We start from the raw sequence: 15,203 nt of genomic DNA on the forward strand, positions 1-15,203 counted from the left end.
AAGCGATGATTGCTATCACCCAAGTGGTCAAGGACCTGGAGTCCCCTTACCAGATCATCACCTGTGGCCAGGACCAAGTCCAACAGGGCATTTCTTCTGGTGGGACTGTGCACCTCCTGGGTTAAATGGAGGTCCTGTATCTCGGCCAGGAACCTCCTGGAACAGTCCGACCTGGCTGACTGCTTCTCCCAGCAGATGTCCAGGTAATTTAGATCACCCATGACAACTACATCCCTTGCCTTAAGTGCCTCTGCAAGCTGGCCCAAAAATTCCCAGTCCACCTCCTCCCCTTAGTTGGGGGGTCTGTAGTAGACCCCCACCGTTAAATCCCTCTCCCCACATCCCCCTTGTATCTTGACCCAGAGCACTTCAGGTTGCCCCTCTTCCGACCCCATTTTGCTGGCAGAGGATGTATATTGCTCTTTGACATAGAGTTCCACACCCCCTCCCTTCCTTCCTTCTCTATCCTGCCTGTAGAGCCTATAGCCCCTAATACTAACTGCCCAGTCATGGGATGAATCCCACCACGTTTCTGTAAGCACTGTTATGTCTGGGTTTGAACTGGCTATTCTGAGGGCGAGTTCCTCCTGTTTCTTCCCCATACTACAAGCATTGGTATACAGGCATTTAAGGCCTTGGATAGCTGCGCGTGCCACCCCCCCTATTAGGAAGACTATCTGGACCCCTGTTTCTTACCTGGGCGCTCCTTGCATGTGTCACCTGTCTTGCTCGGGTGGTGTCTCCATGTCTTCCTGGGGCCCCCACCCTGGCGAGGCTGGTTTAAAGCTCGCCGTTCGAGATCAGCCAACCTGGAAGAGAAGACACGCTTGTCTTTAGGAGAGAGGTGAAGCCCATCCCGCCCCAGCAAGTCCCTCACCCGAAAGCATGGGTCATTATCTAGGAACCCAAGGCCCGCCTGGCGGCACCAACTCTGTAAGCGCCAGTTGACCTCGCCAATGCAGGCCTTGTGTCACCGCCCCCTGCCTAACTCACCGGAAGAAGAGAGGAGAATACCACCTGCGCCCCCATCTCCTTAAGCTTGGCCCCCAGAGCCTCGAAGTCCTTCATAATGCGGTTAGGGTTGCCCCTGGCCGCGTCATTCGTTCCCACGTGGATGACAACCATGGGGCACTGGTCTGCAGGTCAGATGTAGGCCGGGATCCTCTCCATGATGTCCCGAACCTGAGCCCCAGTCATGAAGTAGACCTCCCGCATCATGGGGTCAGGCCGGCAGATGGGACCTTCCAGTCCTTGTAGGATGGAGTCTCCGATGACGAGGACCTGGCGTTTCTTCCTGCTGGTGTTCATTCTCTGCCCGTGGGGAGTGGCATCGTCCCTGCCTGAGGCATTTGCTCTGTCTTCCTCCATCACAGCTGCCAGGGCCTCAAACCTGTTCCCCAGGTGCACCTGGGGAGCTTCCACCACTCTAGGCAGAACAGAAACTGCGCACAGTGGCACGGTAAGCTTTCAGACGCTGCTCTTCTGTTTCCTGCTGTGTATTCAAATCAGGAGGTGGGCTTGCATTCCAGGTCCTGCATGAACATATAAAGCAATAATTCTTAAACAGGGTGCCATGTCATCTTGGTGTGCTGTGAGCTCCTTTTAAGGGTACCATGCAATATTAGTACTATTAGGCATGCAAATACCTGCACATGATTCACAAGATAAACCCAGAGATTTCAAATACAAATCTGTAGTGTCAAAACTGTTCTGACCTCTTATATGGTCTTTCTGAGTTCTTTGCAACAGGAGAATTGCTCTATTTTTTTCAGCCAAAAATGAGCGAAAGCTAAGAGCTAGCATTTTCTGAAGAGCACCTTGAGTCTGAAAGGTGCCCTGAATCTAATAATATGGTCTCTGCACAAAAGTATTTTGGTGTGACTAGATAAATGGCAAATAGAGGTATACCGATATGTTGGTCCCATATTGGATTGGTACCGATACGAGGAAAATTGAATTGAGAGTATTGGCAATTGGCTTTTTTTGGCTCATGGCCAATAATGTGGCCTATAAATAAATGCCACGTGCATGTGCGCAGCCGCAGTGCAGCATGCAGGCAGCCAGAAGCTCAGCCCGGTAGCATTGAGAGCAGCCAGGTCCAGTGGGTAAGTCTGTGTGGGGAGGGAAGGGGCATGTGGGTGGGGGGCAGATTGAGGTCCCCACAGTGAGGGAGGGAGTGGGGCTGGGGCAGGGGCAAGGACAGGTGCTGCCCAGCCCAGCAAGGGCATTGGATGAAGCTGTGGCTCCTTCAGGGAACGCAGGGCAGGGGCAGCTACCGCTGCTATGTACACCCTTGGAGGGCATGCGGTGGGGTGTCTGACACCAGATCTGCGCATGAGACTGGCTCCTACTGCGGGCTGGGGATGGTGTTGGCCCGTGCTTGGGGTGGGCAGTGGCAGCGCTGCTGCAGGTTATGGAGGGAAGGGCTGCAGCCATCCCAAAATTTGCTGTAGCCCCCGCAACCTGACCTCCCAGCACCACTGCCGCCCTCCCTGAGCACAGCCTGACCCAGCCCCTGCTGGGAAGAGCCTGGTGCTGCCCCCGGCCCTAGCCCACAGTAACAGCTAGCTGTTGCCCTGCACACAGATCCGGAGGACACACGCCCCCCATGCCCTCCTAGGGTACATGCAATGGCGGGAGCCACCCCATCGGATAAGCCACGGCTCTGTCCTGTACCCTGCCCTGGCTAGACACTGCGTGCCCCAGTGCCAGCCCCACTCCCTCCCTCACTGTGGGGGCCTTGATCTGCACCTCCCCCCATGTCCATTTCCTCCCTCCCTCCATCCCTTCCCCCACAACAGACTTTGGCTGCCACTCTCCATGCTGCAGGGCTGCATAGTTGCTATTGGATTGATATCAGCTGATATGGCTCGTTAAAAATTGGCCATCATTATCGGCCCAAAAAATCTCTATCCGTGCACCCCAGTGGCAAACAAAGATTGGTTAATATAATCATATTAGTGTGCATATACATACCCTTAACTTTTTTGGCTACAGCTATTGTCATCATAAAGTAGTTGACTTTTTATAGTTCTTAGGGCAGGTGTATATCTTGAGGGTCATAACTTTGTACATCAATTTGGGGTAATAGGTAATTAATCCATATGTCATGGGCAGTGCAAAACAAAGTATGTGTACATGCTTGTGAGAGAAGCTGACAAGTAGGCAGGAAGGGCTTGCATAGTTAATTCTAGCAATAAAAAGACCATCTTGAGGACTGTTCATTTTCTGTATCCAGTGAAAGCTTTTGTGATGAAAGTAAAGATGCCAGTGCTACCACTTGGCCCCGTGGCAAGTGGTCTGTGATCAAAGAATGTACTGAGGACAGAATACCAAACATTGAAAGATGCTGTCAACTTGCAGGAGTTACCAACTGGTAATGAATTCAGATGTATTGCAAAGGAATAAAATGTTTTCATTCCTATTACTAATTCTCTTAATCTATTATGTTTCTGTAAGTTTAAATTACTCTGGTTAGTAAAAAGTATGTATAGATTGCAATTAGCCATGTGCTGCTATGTAAAGCAGTGGTTTTCAGCGTTCTTAGACTTGAGGCACCCCTTCTTAGCTTTTCTTGTTGAGCAGCACCCATTTAAACTAATTTATTATAGTGCTTATTGGCTTTAAGAGGGGCTGAGGAGGAGGAACCAGCAGGGAAGAGTCTGTGGTGCAGTGGTGAAGAAAGGAGGAGTAGGAGTGGCTGGAAGAGAAAGGCCTGCACTTACCTCCTCAGTGGAGCCTGTGCTTATCCAACTTGTCTTCTGTCTCCTTGTGGCACCATTCAGAGTCTCTTCTGGCACCCCAGTGTCCCACAGAACTTTGTTTGAGAACCACTGGTGTAGAGAGTTACCCTAGTAAAGATGATAAATATCTCCATCAGTTCTCCTCCAGTGTAAGAACAGATAGTTGGGGGGGGTGATGATTATTCTCTTTGAACAAATGTGTGGTGGATCAGTAAGTATTATTGTATCTCTTGTGTTAGCACCAGATAGCACTAAGGGATCATTTAAGCATAATTAACCCTTAAATGGCGTGAAATGCGAAAAAAATATCAGTTCAACTAAAGTCTAGTTTTATTAATAAAACAAATGTTATCTTAGCAGTTTCTATATACAGAGAGAGAAAAAGCATTTAGTACAATGATCTTGCCCAATCCCAGATGTTACTCTGCCCAACAGAGGTGACCAATTTAGTTCCTGAAAGCAGAGGGTGTGTCCTCATCTGGGACAATCCAGGCAGGTGCTGAAGACTAGATTTATGGCAACATAGACTTAACTTTCTTATTGCCCGCTTTTATGCTTTTCTTCAACTTCACTCCTCTGACTCTTTACTTGAGGGTACTGTTGACTGGTTTTCCTGCAGTGGACATGCTGTCCATATTTTATCCTCTCCACATAGTTGTTTGTTTCTACAGACCCATCACATGCACACCTCTTAATTTGGTCTTTTTCTAGTGTCTTAGTCTGGGCATTGTCCATTGACCTCCTCTTTATCACCTTCCATTAACATATCCAATTGTTTCATCCCTCTGAGTAGTGTCAAGTTCAGTTAATCTGATCTGGTAACAAAGTTTTTACTATTTTATGTTAGAAAAACTTTTCACAGTAATAAAAAGGAAAAAATAAAATATGAGCAAGCTCAAGGCCATAAGCTGCCTGTGAGAGTCTGTACGCTGGAAGAATAGCTCAAGGGCAGCTGTTATTGCAGACACCAGTAAAATGAAAAGTTCACATAATAATGAGGCTATACAAAAAAATTAAACAATGGATAAATAAAGCAAAATATAAAAGAAGATTTTAAATAATACTATAATTCACCATTCAGGCAGGTGCAACCTTAAGCATAAGCGTGACAAGCTATCCTAACACTTGTATTCTTTAATAGGTCTTCACTAATAGATGAAAAAACTTCTGCGTCAAGCCAAATGAAAGAGTAAGTCCGTTGTATGTCTCTGGTCTTTTGGTTTGCTAGTTCCTAGTGGACTGTTCTGATAAATTTATTTCTGTAAGTAAGCAATTTTTATTTATTATTTGCTGAGGAATAGAATATAAAGAACTAGGTGTTCAGTTACAGTTCTTGAAGTAGATTACTTTATTTGTGGTAATATTTTGTTTTTAATAATAATTTTGAGAGAGGGAGTGTGTAATTGAAGGAAGGTTACAGCAGCCTATTGTCAGTATAAGGTTTATTTGTAGTCCTGACCATTGCTGTGGGATTCAGCAATCCATTTACATTGTATCAGATTATGGAATTCTCTTCACTTTGTCAAATATTTATAGAATTTCTTGGTGAATGACTAATAAGGAGTAATCTAGTAGATCCATACCAGTTGGTGAAAACAGCTTGCTTGGTCTATGTTGAACATTTAATCTTTCAAATTTGTAGATCAGAAGAGAAGAGTGCTCCTGTTCATGAAGATGAAGAGGAAATTGCTCAGGCAGAGGATGAGGAGGAGAATCACGATGATCAGCTTCTAGTTCCTCGAGTGAAAGTGGCAGAAGATGGCTCAATTATTCTGGATGAAGAAAGGTACAAGATTCTGTTACAGAATCCATTACAATAAATAATTCAGAATTACTGTCAGCCTTCCAGAATGAAACCAGGAGAAATGGCTGGCAGGAATTGCATTATTTGGCTTCTCAACTCCACATAAGAATATTACTTCCATGTTGTAATATTAGATTGTGAATTTTGCATGATACATTTTTAGAGTGAGGATTTTGTTGATAAATTATTTTAGAGCTCTCCTGGTAAAGAAATTTGAAGTGGAGCCAGTGGGAAATGAAAAATTCTTTTGTGTGGCTTTGCAAAAGAGTTTTCTGGAAAGTTTAACCATGATTGGACTCTTCACCAAGTTCTATTTACTAATTGTCTGTGCTTCATATTATTAACATTCTATAGATATGAATCTAACTGTAATTTAATGAAGCTAATCTCATCAACTCCCCATGTACCTTAGGAGCCAAACTTAATGAGAATGAACTCCAAGTATGATAGAGAATTTAATTTTCAGGTTTTCAACGAACACTAAATGTACCTTCATTGCTCCTAATTGCACTTAAAATATTTTCTGACTTCTCTGTTCTCTTTCAGTTTAACAGTGGAAGTTTTAAGGACTAAAGGGCCAAGTGTAGTAGAAGACAATGATCCTATTTTTGAGCGTGGCTCTACAACTACCTATTCCAGTTTTAGGAAAAGCATTTACACCAAGCCATGGTCAAATAAAGGTAACATATTCCTAATTTCAGTATTTTGAGTTTGTTGAAGACTGAGGTGGTCATCCTGTAAAAACTTATGCTTGTATTGCCTGGCACAGTCTAGTAGTTTTGTACATCTCAACAGCTACACTCTTGTGTATGAAGTTAAGTGTTTGCAGGACTGGGGGGCATGATGAGCAGAAAAAATCCCAGGTGAAATGAGGAACTAGAATTTATTTTAGTGCAAATCCAAAGTGCCAATATGACATAAGGATGAAGATCATTCCAGAATTTGGGGTCATAATGTACAAGCTGGAGACAAAATAACTTGTGCTTCCTAATAATTTCTACATGCAACCCTTATGGAATGGTATGAGGAATCCAGGTATTGGATTCTTTTTGGCAGTATATTTGCATGCTCCCTTTCCATCTACCTCCCTCTTTTTGATAAAAAAAAAAATGTACTTGCCTGCTAGAATTTGGCTGTTTGTTTTCAGCCTGGGTATATGGCACATAACAGCACTGAAAACTAAGAGTGCCTTTGAAAGCCTTTCGATTAAAGAATTAATTCCTGATTCTTCTATTTTATTTTTTTTGTTAGAACTATGCTACTTTGTGAATGAAAAAAATATATGTATACCATTTTGTTTCATTTTGCTGTTGTATTCAGAATGGATAAAATGACCACTGAAAATTCTGTTTAAGTTTTAATCTGGAAGTCTGCAGAACTAATGAGATCATTGTGTTCATTTAACTGTAAAATATGTGGGGTTTCACTGACAGTTTAATAAATATATAAATAACATCACTATTTCTCTGCATTTTGCCTCATTAGTAATATTATTACTTAAAACGTAGTAGTAATACTAATTGTAAGATGAGATGAAGCAAATATTAAACTAATTGTACCAAATGACTTATCACTCAGGCTTCAGTGCATTGAAAGATAAAGGCTGTAAACTTCAATTTAACAGATACTGGCATGTTAGCTTATGATAATCTAGTGTGATATCAGCTCTCTATGTTGGTAGCTGCTGAAAGCTAAAGCGATGCAATATAAGTACCCACATGAACATTCATAGAGTCCTCCACACTAGTTTCAGAAGGCTTGACTTGCAACATGATATTTAACAAAATTTGTAAAATATTGGCAACTTGGCTGTAATTTTGAATCAAGAGTCACTAGGTACAGTTTTAATGGTTCAGCATGTAAGGGAGATCAAACTAGATGACTTAATGGCCCTGTGACAAGATTGGGCCCCAGGGGCAGCTGTGCCACTCCCTGGTAGCCACGCAGCTCCTGCCCTGCTCCAGCTCCTTGGGTACCCTCCCTTTCCTCTTGCCTGCTATACCTTTGAAATAATTAGATTGTGAAAAGGGAGGCTGTCCCAGGGCCCCAGAATGAGCCTTCTTTTATTCTTGGTCCAGCAGGTCCTTCCTGGACCCAGCTGATCTCAGTCTTGCCCTCATGTATGAAGTGGGCCTGTATGTGCCCCCAGGACCAAATTACCTTAAGGGCTAATCATAGCCACCTTCCACCCCTACAGCCACATCCATGCCTTGCAGATGTTACTTTAAATTGTCTGCTGGGCCTGGTGGCCCTGTCTGAGCAACTAATCCACCTAGCCCAGAGTTTCTCAACCTATGGGTCATGACTCAAAACTGGGTTGCAAGGATATACAAAAGGGTTGCAAAGAAACTTTTAAAAATGGATTCTCCTTTAAAGGAGAAAAATGTGGAAAACCATGACTCTTCCCTTGCAGGCTAGCAGAATTTCTGCCTGCAGGGGGCTGCTTGGGGCCCTCTGGGATTTGGCTCAAGCCTGCTCTGACTTCAGCTCTCCATTCTCAAGGTCCCTAGTTCCCATACGGTGGCTGTAGCCTTCTCTCAGCCCTTGGCCTTCTGGGCCCCTAACTGCAGCCCAGGCTGGTACTGCTGCTCCAGGCTTCTGCCCACAGGGTCTCTGACCCCAGGCCAGACTGTTCCTACTGGTCTTGGCCCTTCCAGCCTCAGCCTGCTCCAGCCCACATTCTCTTGGTCCCTGGCCCCAGGCTTGGCTGCCTGACCCTGGCTTTTGTTCTCCCAGCCTTAGCCTAATGCAGCACACCAGCCTTGGCCCCCTGGGCCCCTGACTCAACCCCAGGCCAGGCTGAATGCTACTGAGTGCCTGCCATGCACCCCTCTGTGGCTTCCAGACCTCCCCTGATGGCCACATTTGGTCCACTGATTTTAATAAGAACATAAGCATAACCCTACTGGCTATCTAACAAAACTCTCACCACATTAGGTCTTAACTTTGGCAGAAACTCTTTGAATCTATGAACTAATCTATATAATCATAGAAGATTAGGGTTGGGAGTGACCTCAGGAGGTCATCTAGTCCAACACCCCTGCTCAAAACAGGACCATCACTAACTAGATCATTCCAGCCAGGGCTTTGTCAAGCCTGGATTTAAAAACTTCCAAGGATGGAGTGTCCACTATCTCTCTAAGTAACTTGTTCCAGTGCTTCATCACCCTCCTAGTGAGAAAGTTCTTCCTAATATCCAACCTAACCTCCCTTGCTGCAAATTGAGACCATTGCTCCTTGTTCTGTCATCTGTCATCACTGAGAACAGTGTAGCCTCCATCTCTTTAAGCTACCTGAAGGGTGGTTCCAAAGGCTGCTATCAAATCCCCTCTGTCTTTTCTTCTCCAAACTAAATAAGCCCAGTTTCCTCAGCCTCTGCTCATAATTTATGTGCCCCAGTCCCTGAACCAGAATTGGACAGAGTACTCTAGATGTGGCCTCACTAGTGCAGAATAGAGTGGCATAATTACTTCCTTCTATCTGCTGGCAACACTCCTACTAATGCAGCTCAGTATGCCATTAGCCTTCTTGGCAACAAGTGCACACTGCTGACTCATCCAGTTTATTGTCCACTGTAACCCACAGGACCTTTTCTGCAGAGTTGCTGCTCAGCCACTTAGCCCCCAGCCTGTACTGGTGCATGGGATTGTTCCATCCTAAGTGCAAGATTTTGCATTTATCCTTCTTGAACTTCATGAGATTTCTTTTGGCCCAATCCTCCAATTTGTCTAGGTCACTCTGAATCAAAAAAGCTGCTTTACAAGTTAGCTCTGTTTGTCTGAATATATTGGGCATCTGTCATTACTTTTAAAGGTGAAGTTTTTGGTATGTATAATAAAAAAAAACAACAACTAGTCTTCAGTGCTGCTTTAATTTTTTTTTTTTCCAGAAACTGATATGTTCTTCCTGGCCATCAGCATGGTAGGAACAGACTTCTCCCTGATTGGTCAGCTGTTTCCTCACAGAGCAAGATCAGAAATTAAGGTAAAAAAATAAAGGAGACAATGAAATAACTAAAGCAGCTGCTAGCATGTAATTATTTTTTCTAGCTTGTTTGCTTTTTTTCAGTCATCTGTTTGGTGTTAATAACTTTTGATGCTAGATGTTTCTGCAGTAAAAATATTTCTAGTATGTACGTATAACAAATATTCAAAGTATAGCTCTGTTATGTTTTGATATGATGGGGACCAATTTACCTAGTATAATTTCTTCAAATTAGTAGAGTACAACTTCATTTTAACAGTTGCAGCAGGAGGAACAGATTTCTTTTTTCATTGTGACTAATTGTATTACAGTGTGAACACTGTTTAATTTTCTCCCAGTCCCCTGGCAGCTCATTTTAATGAGGTTGTATTCTTAACTAACACTGACTTGATTTTACAGCTTTGTTTTCTGGGCCAAAATTTGCACTAGCTTAGTGGTTTTCAAACTGTTCTGTGGAGCCCTGGGGTTCCATGATGGGGCATTAGGGGTTCCGCAGAGAGACAGGGGTAATGGCAAAGTGGGCTGGGAGGCGGTGTGGCATGGCCATGTCAGGTCCCTTTGCTCTGTGACCGCTCACGTGGCCCACAGAGCCAGGGTAGGGGTTCCATGACAGAAAATGTCATATGAAAGGGTTTCATGAGTTGAGGAAGGTTTGAAAACCACTGCCATAGCTAAAGCAATAGCTTGCCCAGGTTTGCTGTATTTCAAAACATTTGTTATGCTATATGAAGGCTGTTCAACAGGCAGCCTGCAGGTTCTATGTCACCTGTAAAAGGTTAAATTGCAGTCCCTGGGCTCCTTCCTGGCTGTCATTTCTGCAACTCCCCCCCCCAACGGAGTCTCTCTAGGCTTTCTCTCCCTCCAGCTTTTGTTTCCTGTCCCTGAACCACGGGTTGGGGCAGTGCATCCCCATGGAGCTTGGGAAGCTGAGGATGGGCCTAGGGGTGCATGAGTGTGGTGCAGTAGTGGGAGAAGTGCCAGCATGGGCATGCGTTGCAGCTTTTTGTGGGTGGGTGGGGGTCCATGCAATTCTGAGCCCCCACTAATGTGGCCCTGTAGACATGCAGCCCCTGGCTCTTAGAAGTTGGACAGTCCTGTACTATATAATTTGCTTGATGGAAGATTAATATAATTTTTCACCACCCCCAGAACAAGTTTAAACGTGAGGAAAAAACAAATGGATGGAGGATAGACAAAGCCTTCAGTAAGCCTTTTTTAAAAATTAAATGTATAGTGTTTGTTTGCTTTTCATTTTAGTCAATAAGTTAACAGTGGTATCAGTTGTTTCTGTAACTATTGCTTTGTACTTAAAATTTAGAAACTATGCAAAGCTGGGAGTAAGAGTTTGATTTCAGGCCCAACTCTCAGTAATTTGGTATATAATATAAAACTGATCATACTGATCTCTAAGGAAATAGAGGGCAAGCTACTTCAAACAGGTGTTGAGGATATGTTAGTTATCAATTGTAGAGCACTCTGAGACTCTTTAGTTACAATACTATGTATGCATTTTCTATATTACATAGAAGTAACGGTATGTCATGGTCCCTAGCACATTGTAGTTCACAATTTGTAGTTGTGGTACAAATTGAATATTCATTGCTGCTTAATCTTTCAAGTGCTTAAATATGCAAGATTTGTTTTTCATTTCTGTTAAAGCTAAATTACAAAACTTGTGATTTTTTTTTTTTTACTCCTTATTTCTGTATAATTACTGTTGAAAAAATATACAGAAGGAGCAATTGACTAGGAAGAATATGAAATGTAATGGTTGATCACGGCAATCTCCACTGAACTGTTTATTTCACAAAAGCAGAAACTTAGAGCATTTTATCAGCAATGACAACTTTTCTCCCTGTTTTAATTGGACAGAGGAAAAGCGGCCATTTGACTTTGAATTCTTTGCACAGCTGCTTGGGAAAGTTCTAGCAGATGAGGAAAAGAGGAAACAAAAGGTGATTAGAAGTCAAAGATCAAAAGAAAAGAAGCCACAAAAAGCTCGGAAAAAGCAAAAAGGTACTTTAAATACTTTTGCCAGTGTTATTACTCTAGTGAAAGACCATGCTATCCAGGCAGAAGATAGGGTAGGGTTGCACATCAGAGAGTAACTGGTACAGAGAGGTGTAAGCTTTGTAGGCAATAACTAGTTTATCAGATGCTAAACCTATCCAGGTTACTTTTGGTTCAGTCTCCTTAGTCTGTTTTTCAGTTGACCTGTTAATAATTGAAGAGTTCTAATTGACCTGTTAATAAATACCTTCACAGGCTATTCATTAATTCATATTAATATTTATCCTCAGGCAGTCAAGGTCCTTCATTTTCGTGTGGATTCTGTGATTGTTGATTTCTTTAGATGCTTTCCCATCCCCTGTTGCTTGTGCAGGTGCCTCTAAACCTGTGCCGTGCAGCATTTCCCTTATCCCCAGCTGCACTATGCAGGCACAGTGAGCCTGATATCAAGGACCCTCTCCCTGATGTCAAGTTTATGGTGCTCAGGGTACTTTAAAGTGGGCAGGCATTCAGCCAGTGCTCACAGCTGCAAGCCTGCTTTTTAAAGGTCTGTGGCATTGTGACCCCAGACATCAGGGGAAGGCTCCCCAGTGTTGGGCTCATGGCACCCCAGATGTTTTATAAAGCACGTATGCATCTATAGAAATGACACCTGTGGTGTGGGAAGCTCCTCTCCCCAACTGCTACTTTCACATTTGGAATGAGTGCAACTGGGGAACAGGCAACTTCCTGCTTCCAAGCTAATGACCCCTTATCTTTCCCACCCATGTTGATAGTCATGCATTTGGGGTCTGAGGAATTTTATGCTCCTGATACTGCATGACCTGTGAAGTATGTGTGGCACAGCAAGCTGTGTAATTTGGGGAATGAGCATAACATTCCTCAGCCCCCAATTGTGTGACTGACTTAATGTCTGCCTGCAACCTAAGCATACTTGTTAAGATCATTATGTGAAGACTTGTTGGTAAGGCATGACAGAGAGCCTTGGAAACTAGGGTCTTAAAAATTTGAGTTTTCTTCAGATGCTTTATTACAAAGGCTATGGGTATGAGTTACTGGAAATTAGGCTGTTTTGTTTCTGAATGTGGCTATGGAATGAGTTGGGTGTATACTTTAATCCAGTTATGTTTTTTCCATCCATTACATACAGCTCTTGACACTTATGCTGTATTTTTTTAGATTTGTCTTATAATGGAGCAACACATTTAAAGAATATTAAAATAATGCAAATTAAAAACAAGGTTCTTGATTTGTGTGAAGTATGTCAGACATCACCAAGATTTTTATGGTGATTAGGGCTGTTGGTGCCTCAGGTAGCTTGAGTTAAGCTCTTAAAATATTTAGTTTTTCTCTCTTAAATACAATCTAGTTAGAAGTATGTGAGCTTTAGGTGTTAGAATTAGAATATTATAGAAAATGATTAAAGCAAATAATGTATCAAATTTGTTTTTTTCAGACTAGTTTAATACAGCTACAAGTAAGTAGTTTCTCTATAGCAGTAGCAAAACTTTTTTTTTTTTTTGGCTGGTGGGGGAGTGAAAAAGGGGAATGGAAGAGGAAGGGAGACTTACTTTTACAGAGAAGAATTAAAAATAGCAGTGTAATAGTTAGGCCTAAAAAGTATAACAGCTTGTTTTAATTAAAAATGTTGCCCTTGCACTGCAATGATTGTAGAGGAATATGTTTTACTCCCATGGAGAACTTGGCCTTTGGTGTTGCCGCTGTGAGGATTTTCCATTTCTTTATGGTCCTGCTGCTGTGTCTGGCAAAATATCAACAATGCCAGTAGACTTTTAAATAAATTCATAGATTATAATACTTGTATATTTACCTGGAACTGTACTGTCTTTAGTAGCTCACGCTGAGAATGAAAAAGCTGCTAATGATCAAGATCATGAGGATGTCGAAATTTCTGATGCAGAAACCGAAGTGGATGCTGTGACAGCTGAGAAGGAGAATGAAGAATCTTTGAATGTTTCTGAACCAGCAGAAGAACAGCTCCTGTCAGAGCCAGGGGTAACCAAAAAGAAAAGAAAGCGGAAGAAAAAAAATTCTGAAAAGGAACTTCAGAATCTTGCTGATGCAGAAACAGGAGTTGATGCTGTGACAGCTGAGAGAGACAATGAAGAAACTGTAAATATTTCTGAACCAGTGGACGAACAGATTGCATCTGGGCTAGTGGTACCAAAAAAGAAAAGAAAGCGGAAGAAGAAAAATCTTGAAAAGGAACTTGAGAATCTTTCTGATGTGGAAACAGGAGTTGATCCTTTGATAGCTGAAAAAGAGAATGAGGATTCTTTGAATCCTTCTGAGCTGACAGAAGAACAGATCACATCGGAGGCTATGGTAAAAAGAAAAAGAAAACAAAAGAAGAAGAATTCTGATCAGGGCATGGAGACTCTTGCGAAAGAGACAGCAGTTATTTTGAAACCAGCTAAGGGAGAAAAATCCAGCGGGAAACGTAAGAAGCTAAACTGTTCAAATACAATTCTTTCTGCTGTTGGTGGTATCGTTTTAGTATGCTGTTTTGTGTTGTCCTGCCTGCAGATGCTCTTATACTTTTTAGATGATGAAAGTACTTTCGTTCTGGGTACATGTATGGTATTAAAGTGTGTGTAATATCACAAGAAGTAAGCCTTTTGTAGAATAAAAACGCTGTAAATATGTTCATTCAAATCTAGTCTTAACAATTACCATCCTCTTAGCTTACTACCTCTTATCTAATGTACTTTCTTCCCAGAGGTGTAGGAGAACCATGTGGCTTTTTGTACTGGGCTTAGGAAATCTACAAGGCAAAGTGGGGAAGTGTTCCACAGCTAAGAGTCTCTCCCAAAAGAACGCCAGACACCTGGTTCCTTCCTTTCTTAAATCAGTGATTTTGGGTTATTTGTGTTGAATTTCCATTTTGCTGCACAAACTGTATTTTGTATGGTATCCAGGGGCACCAAGTTATTGAAGGTTTATAGGTAAAAGTGCCTTGAATTGTCTCTGGAAACAAAATGGAAGTGTGAGTGCTGACAGAGGTTAGCATGATTTAAAAACATCTCCTAAGCAAGAGGGCTATCGTAACTGCTCAACGTTTAGAAGTATTCTGTTGGTCCTCTGAGTAGCTCATTTGTGGCAGTATTATGTAGTGTTTGCTTTTTAACCACTTGTGTCTCACAAGTAAGCCCTAAGCTACATAACATTATATTGAAACTATTCTTGAAAGGGCAGAGAATATAGTAGAAAGTCAAGAATTCATAAATCTCTTTAAAGGAACAATACCATAACTTTTATAAAGGGACACTATGGCAGAGCACCTTTGGTATCTGCCACTTTTTAAGGGCTTGGAGTGGCAGCAGGGCAGCTGGCAGATGCGGGCCAGTCTTGATGTGGTGGTCACATGACTGCAGGAAGGCTGTATGATTGGAGGAGGGGACTGAGCAGCCTCCATTTCAACTCAAGCACACAGTGCTGAGCCAGCAGTGTGCTGGCAACTGGAAAGACACCACTTAGCTGAGTGGCTGCTAAGGAACACCTGGGAGGTAAGGGTAGGAGTTAATGGGGATGGAAGGAGGCTCCTGGTCGTGGTTATGACCCAAAACTGCATCGTGCTGTGGAGGGGTGGCCTGGTGGGACTACCTGTGGTGAGGTAGTTCTCCAGAAATGCCAGACCAGTT

The 15,203-nt window shown here is 42.9% G+C and overlaps 1 protein-coding gene across 8 annotated transcripts in view; it reads left to right on the forward strand.

Annotated features, from left to right (window-relative positions):
• BDP1 (B double prime 1, subunit of RNA polymerase III transcription initiation factor IIIB) overlaps positions 1-15,203 on the forward strand; it is an 81,182-nt gene that overhangs the window by 14,375 nt on the left and 51,604 nt on the right. For 6 of the 8 annotated variants that reach the window (XR_009461104.1, XM_059725078.1, XM_059725084.1 and 3 more), the window contains exons 4-10: positions 4,885-4,932; positions 5,386-5,529; positions 6,094-6,227; positions 9,437-9,531; positions 10,681-10,735; positions 11,404-11,547; positions 13,394-14,002. Coding sequence is in view for 7 of the 8 variants with exons in the window: in XM_059725078.1 (XP_059581061.1) it covers positions 4,885-4,932; positions 5,386-5,529; positions 6,094-6,227; positions 9,437-9,531; positions 10,681-10,735; positions 11,404-11,547; positions 13,394-14,002 (1,229 nt within the window). In the remaining variant the exon portion in view is untranslated. The remainder of the gene's footprint in view (positions 1-4,884; positions 4,933-5,385; positions 5,530-6,093; positions 6,228-9,436; positions 9,532-10,680; positions 10,736-11,403; positions 11,548-13,393; positions 14,003-15,203) is intronic. The other 2 variants (XM_059725081.1, XM_059725083.1) reach the window with 2 other exon arrangements.

Source organism: Alligator mississippiensis, chromosome 3 (genome assembly GCF_030867095.1).
Source record: "Alligator mississippiensis isolate rAllMis1 chromosome 3, rAllMis1, whole genome shotgun sequence".
In the NCBI taxonomy this organism is placed as follows: domain Eukaryota; kingdom Metazoa; phylum Chordata; order Crocodylia; family Alligatoridae; genus Alligator; species Alligator mississippiensis.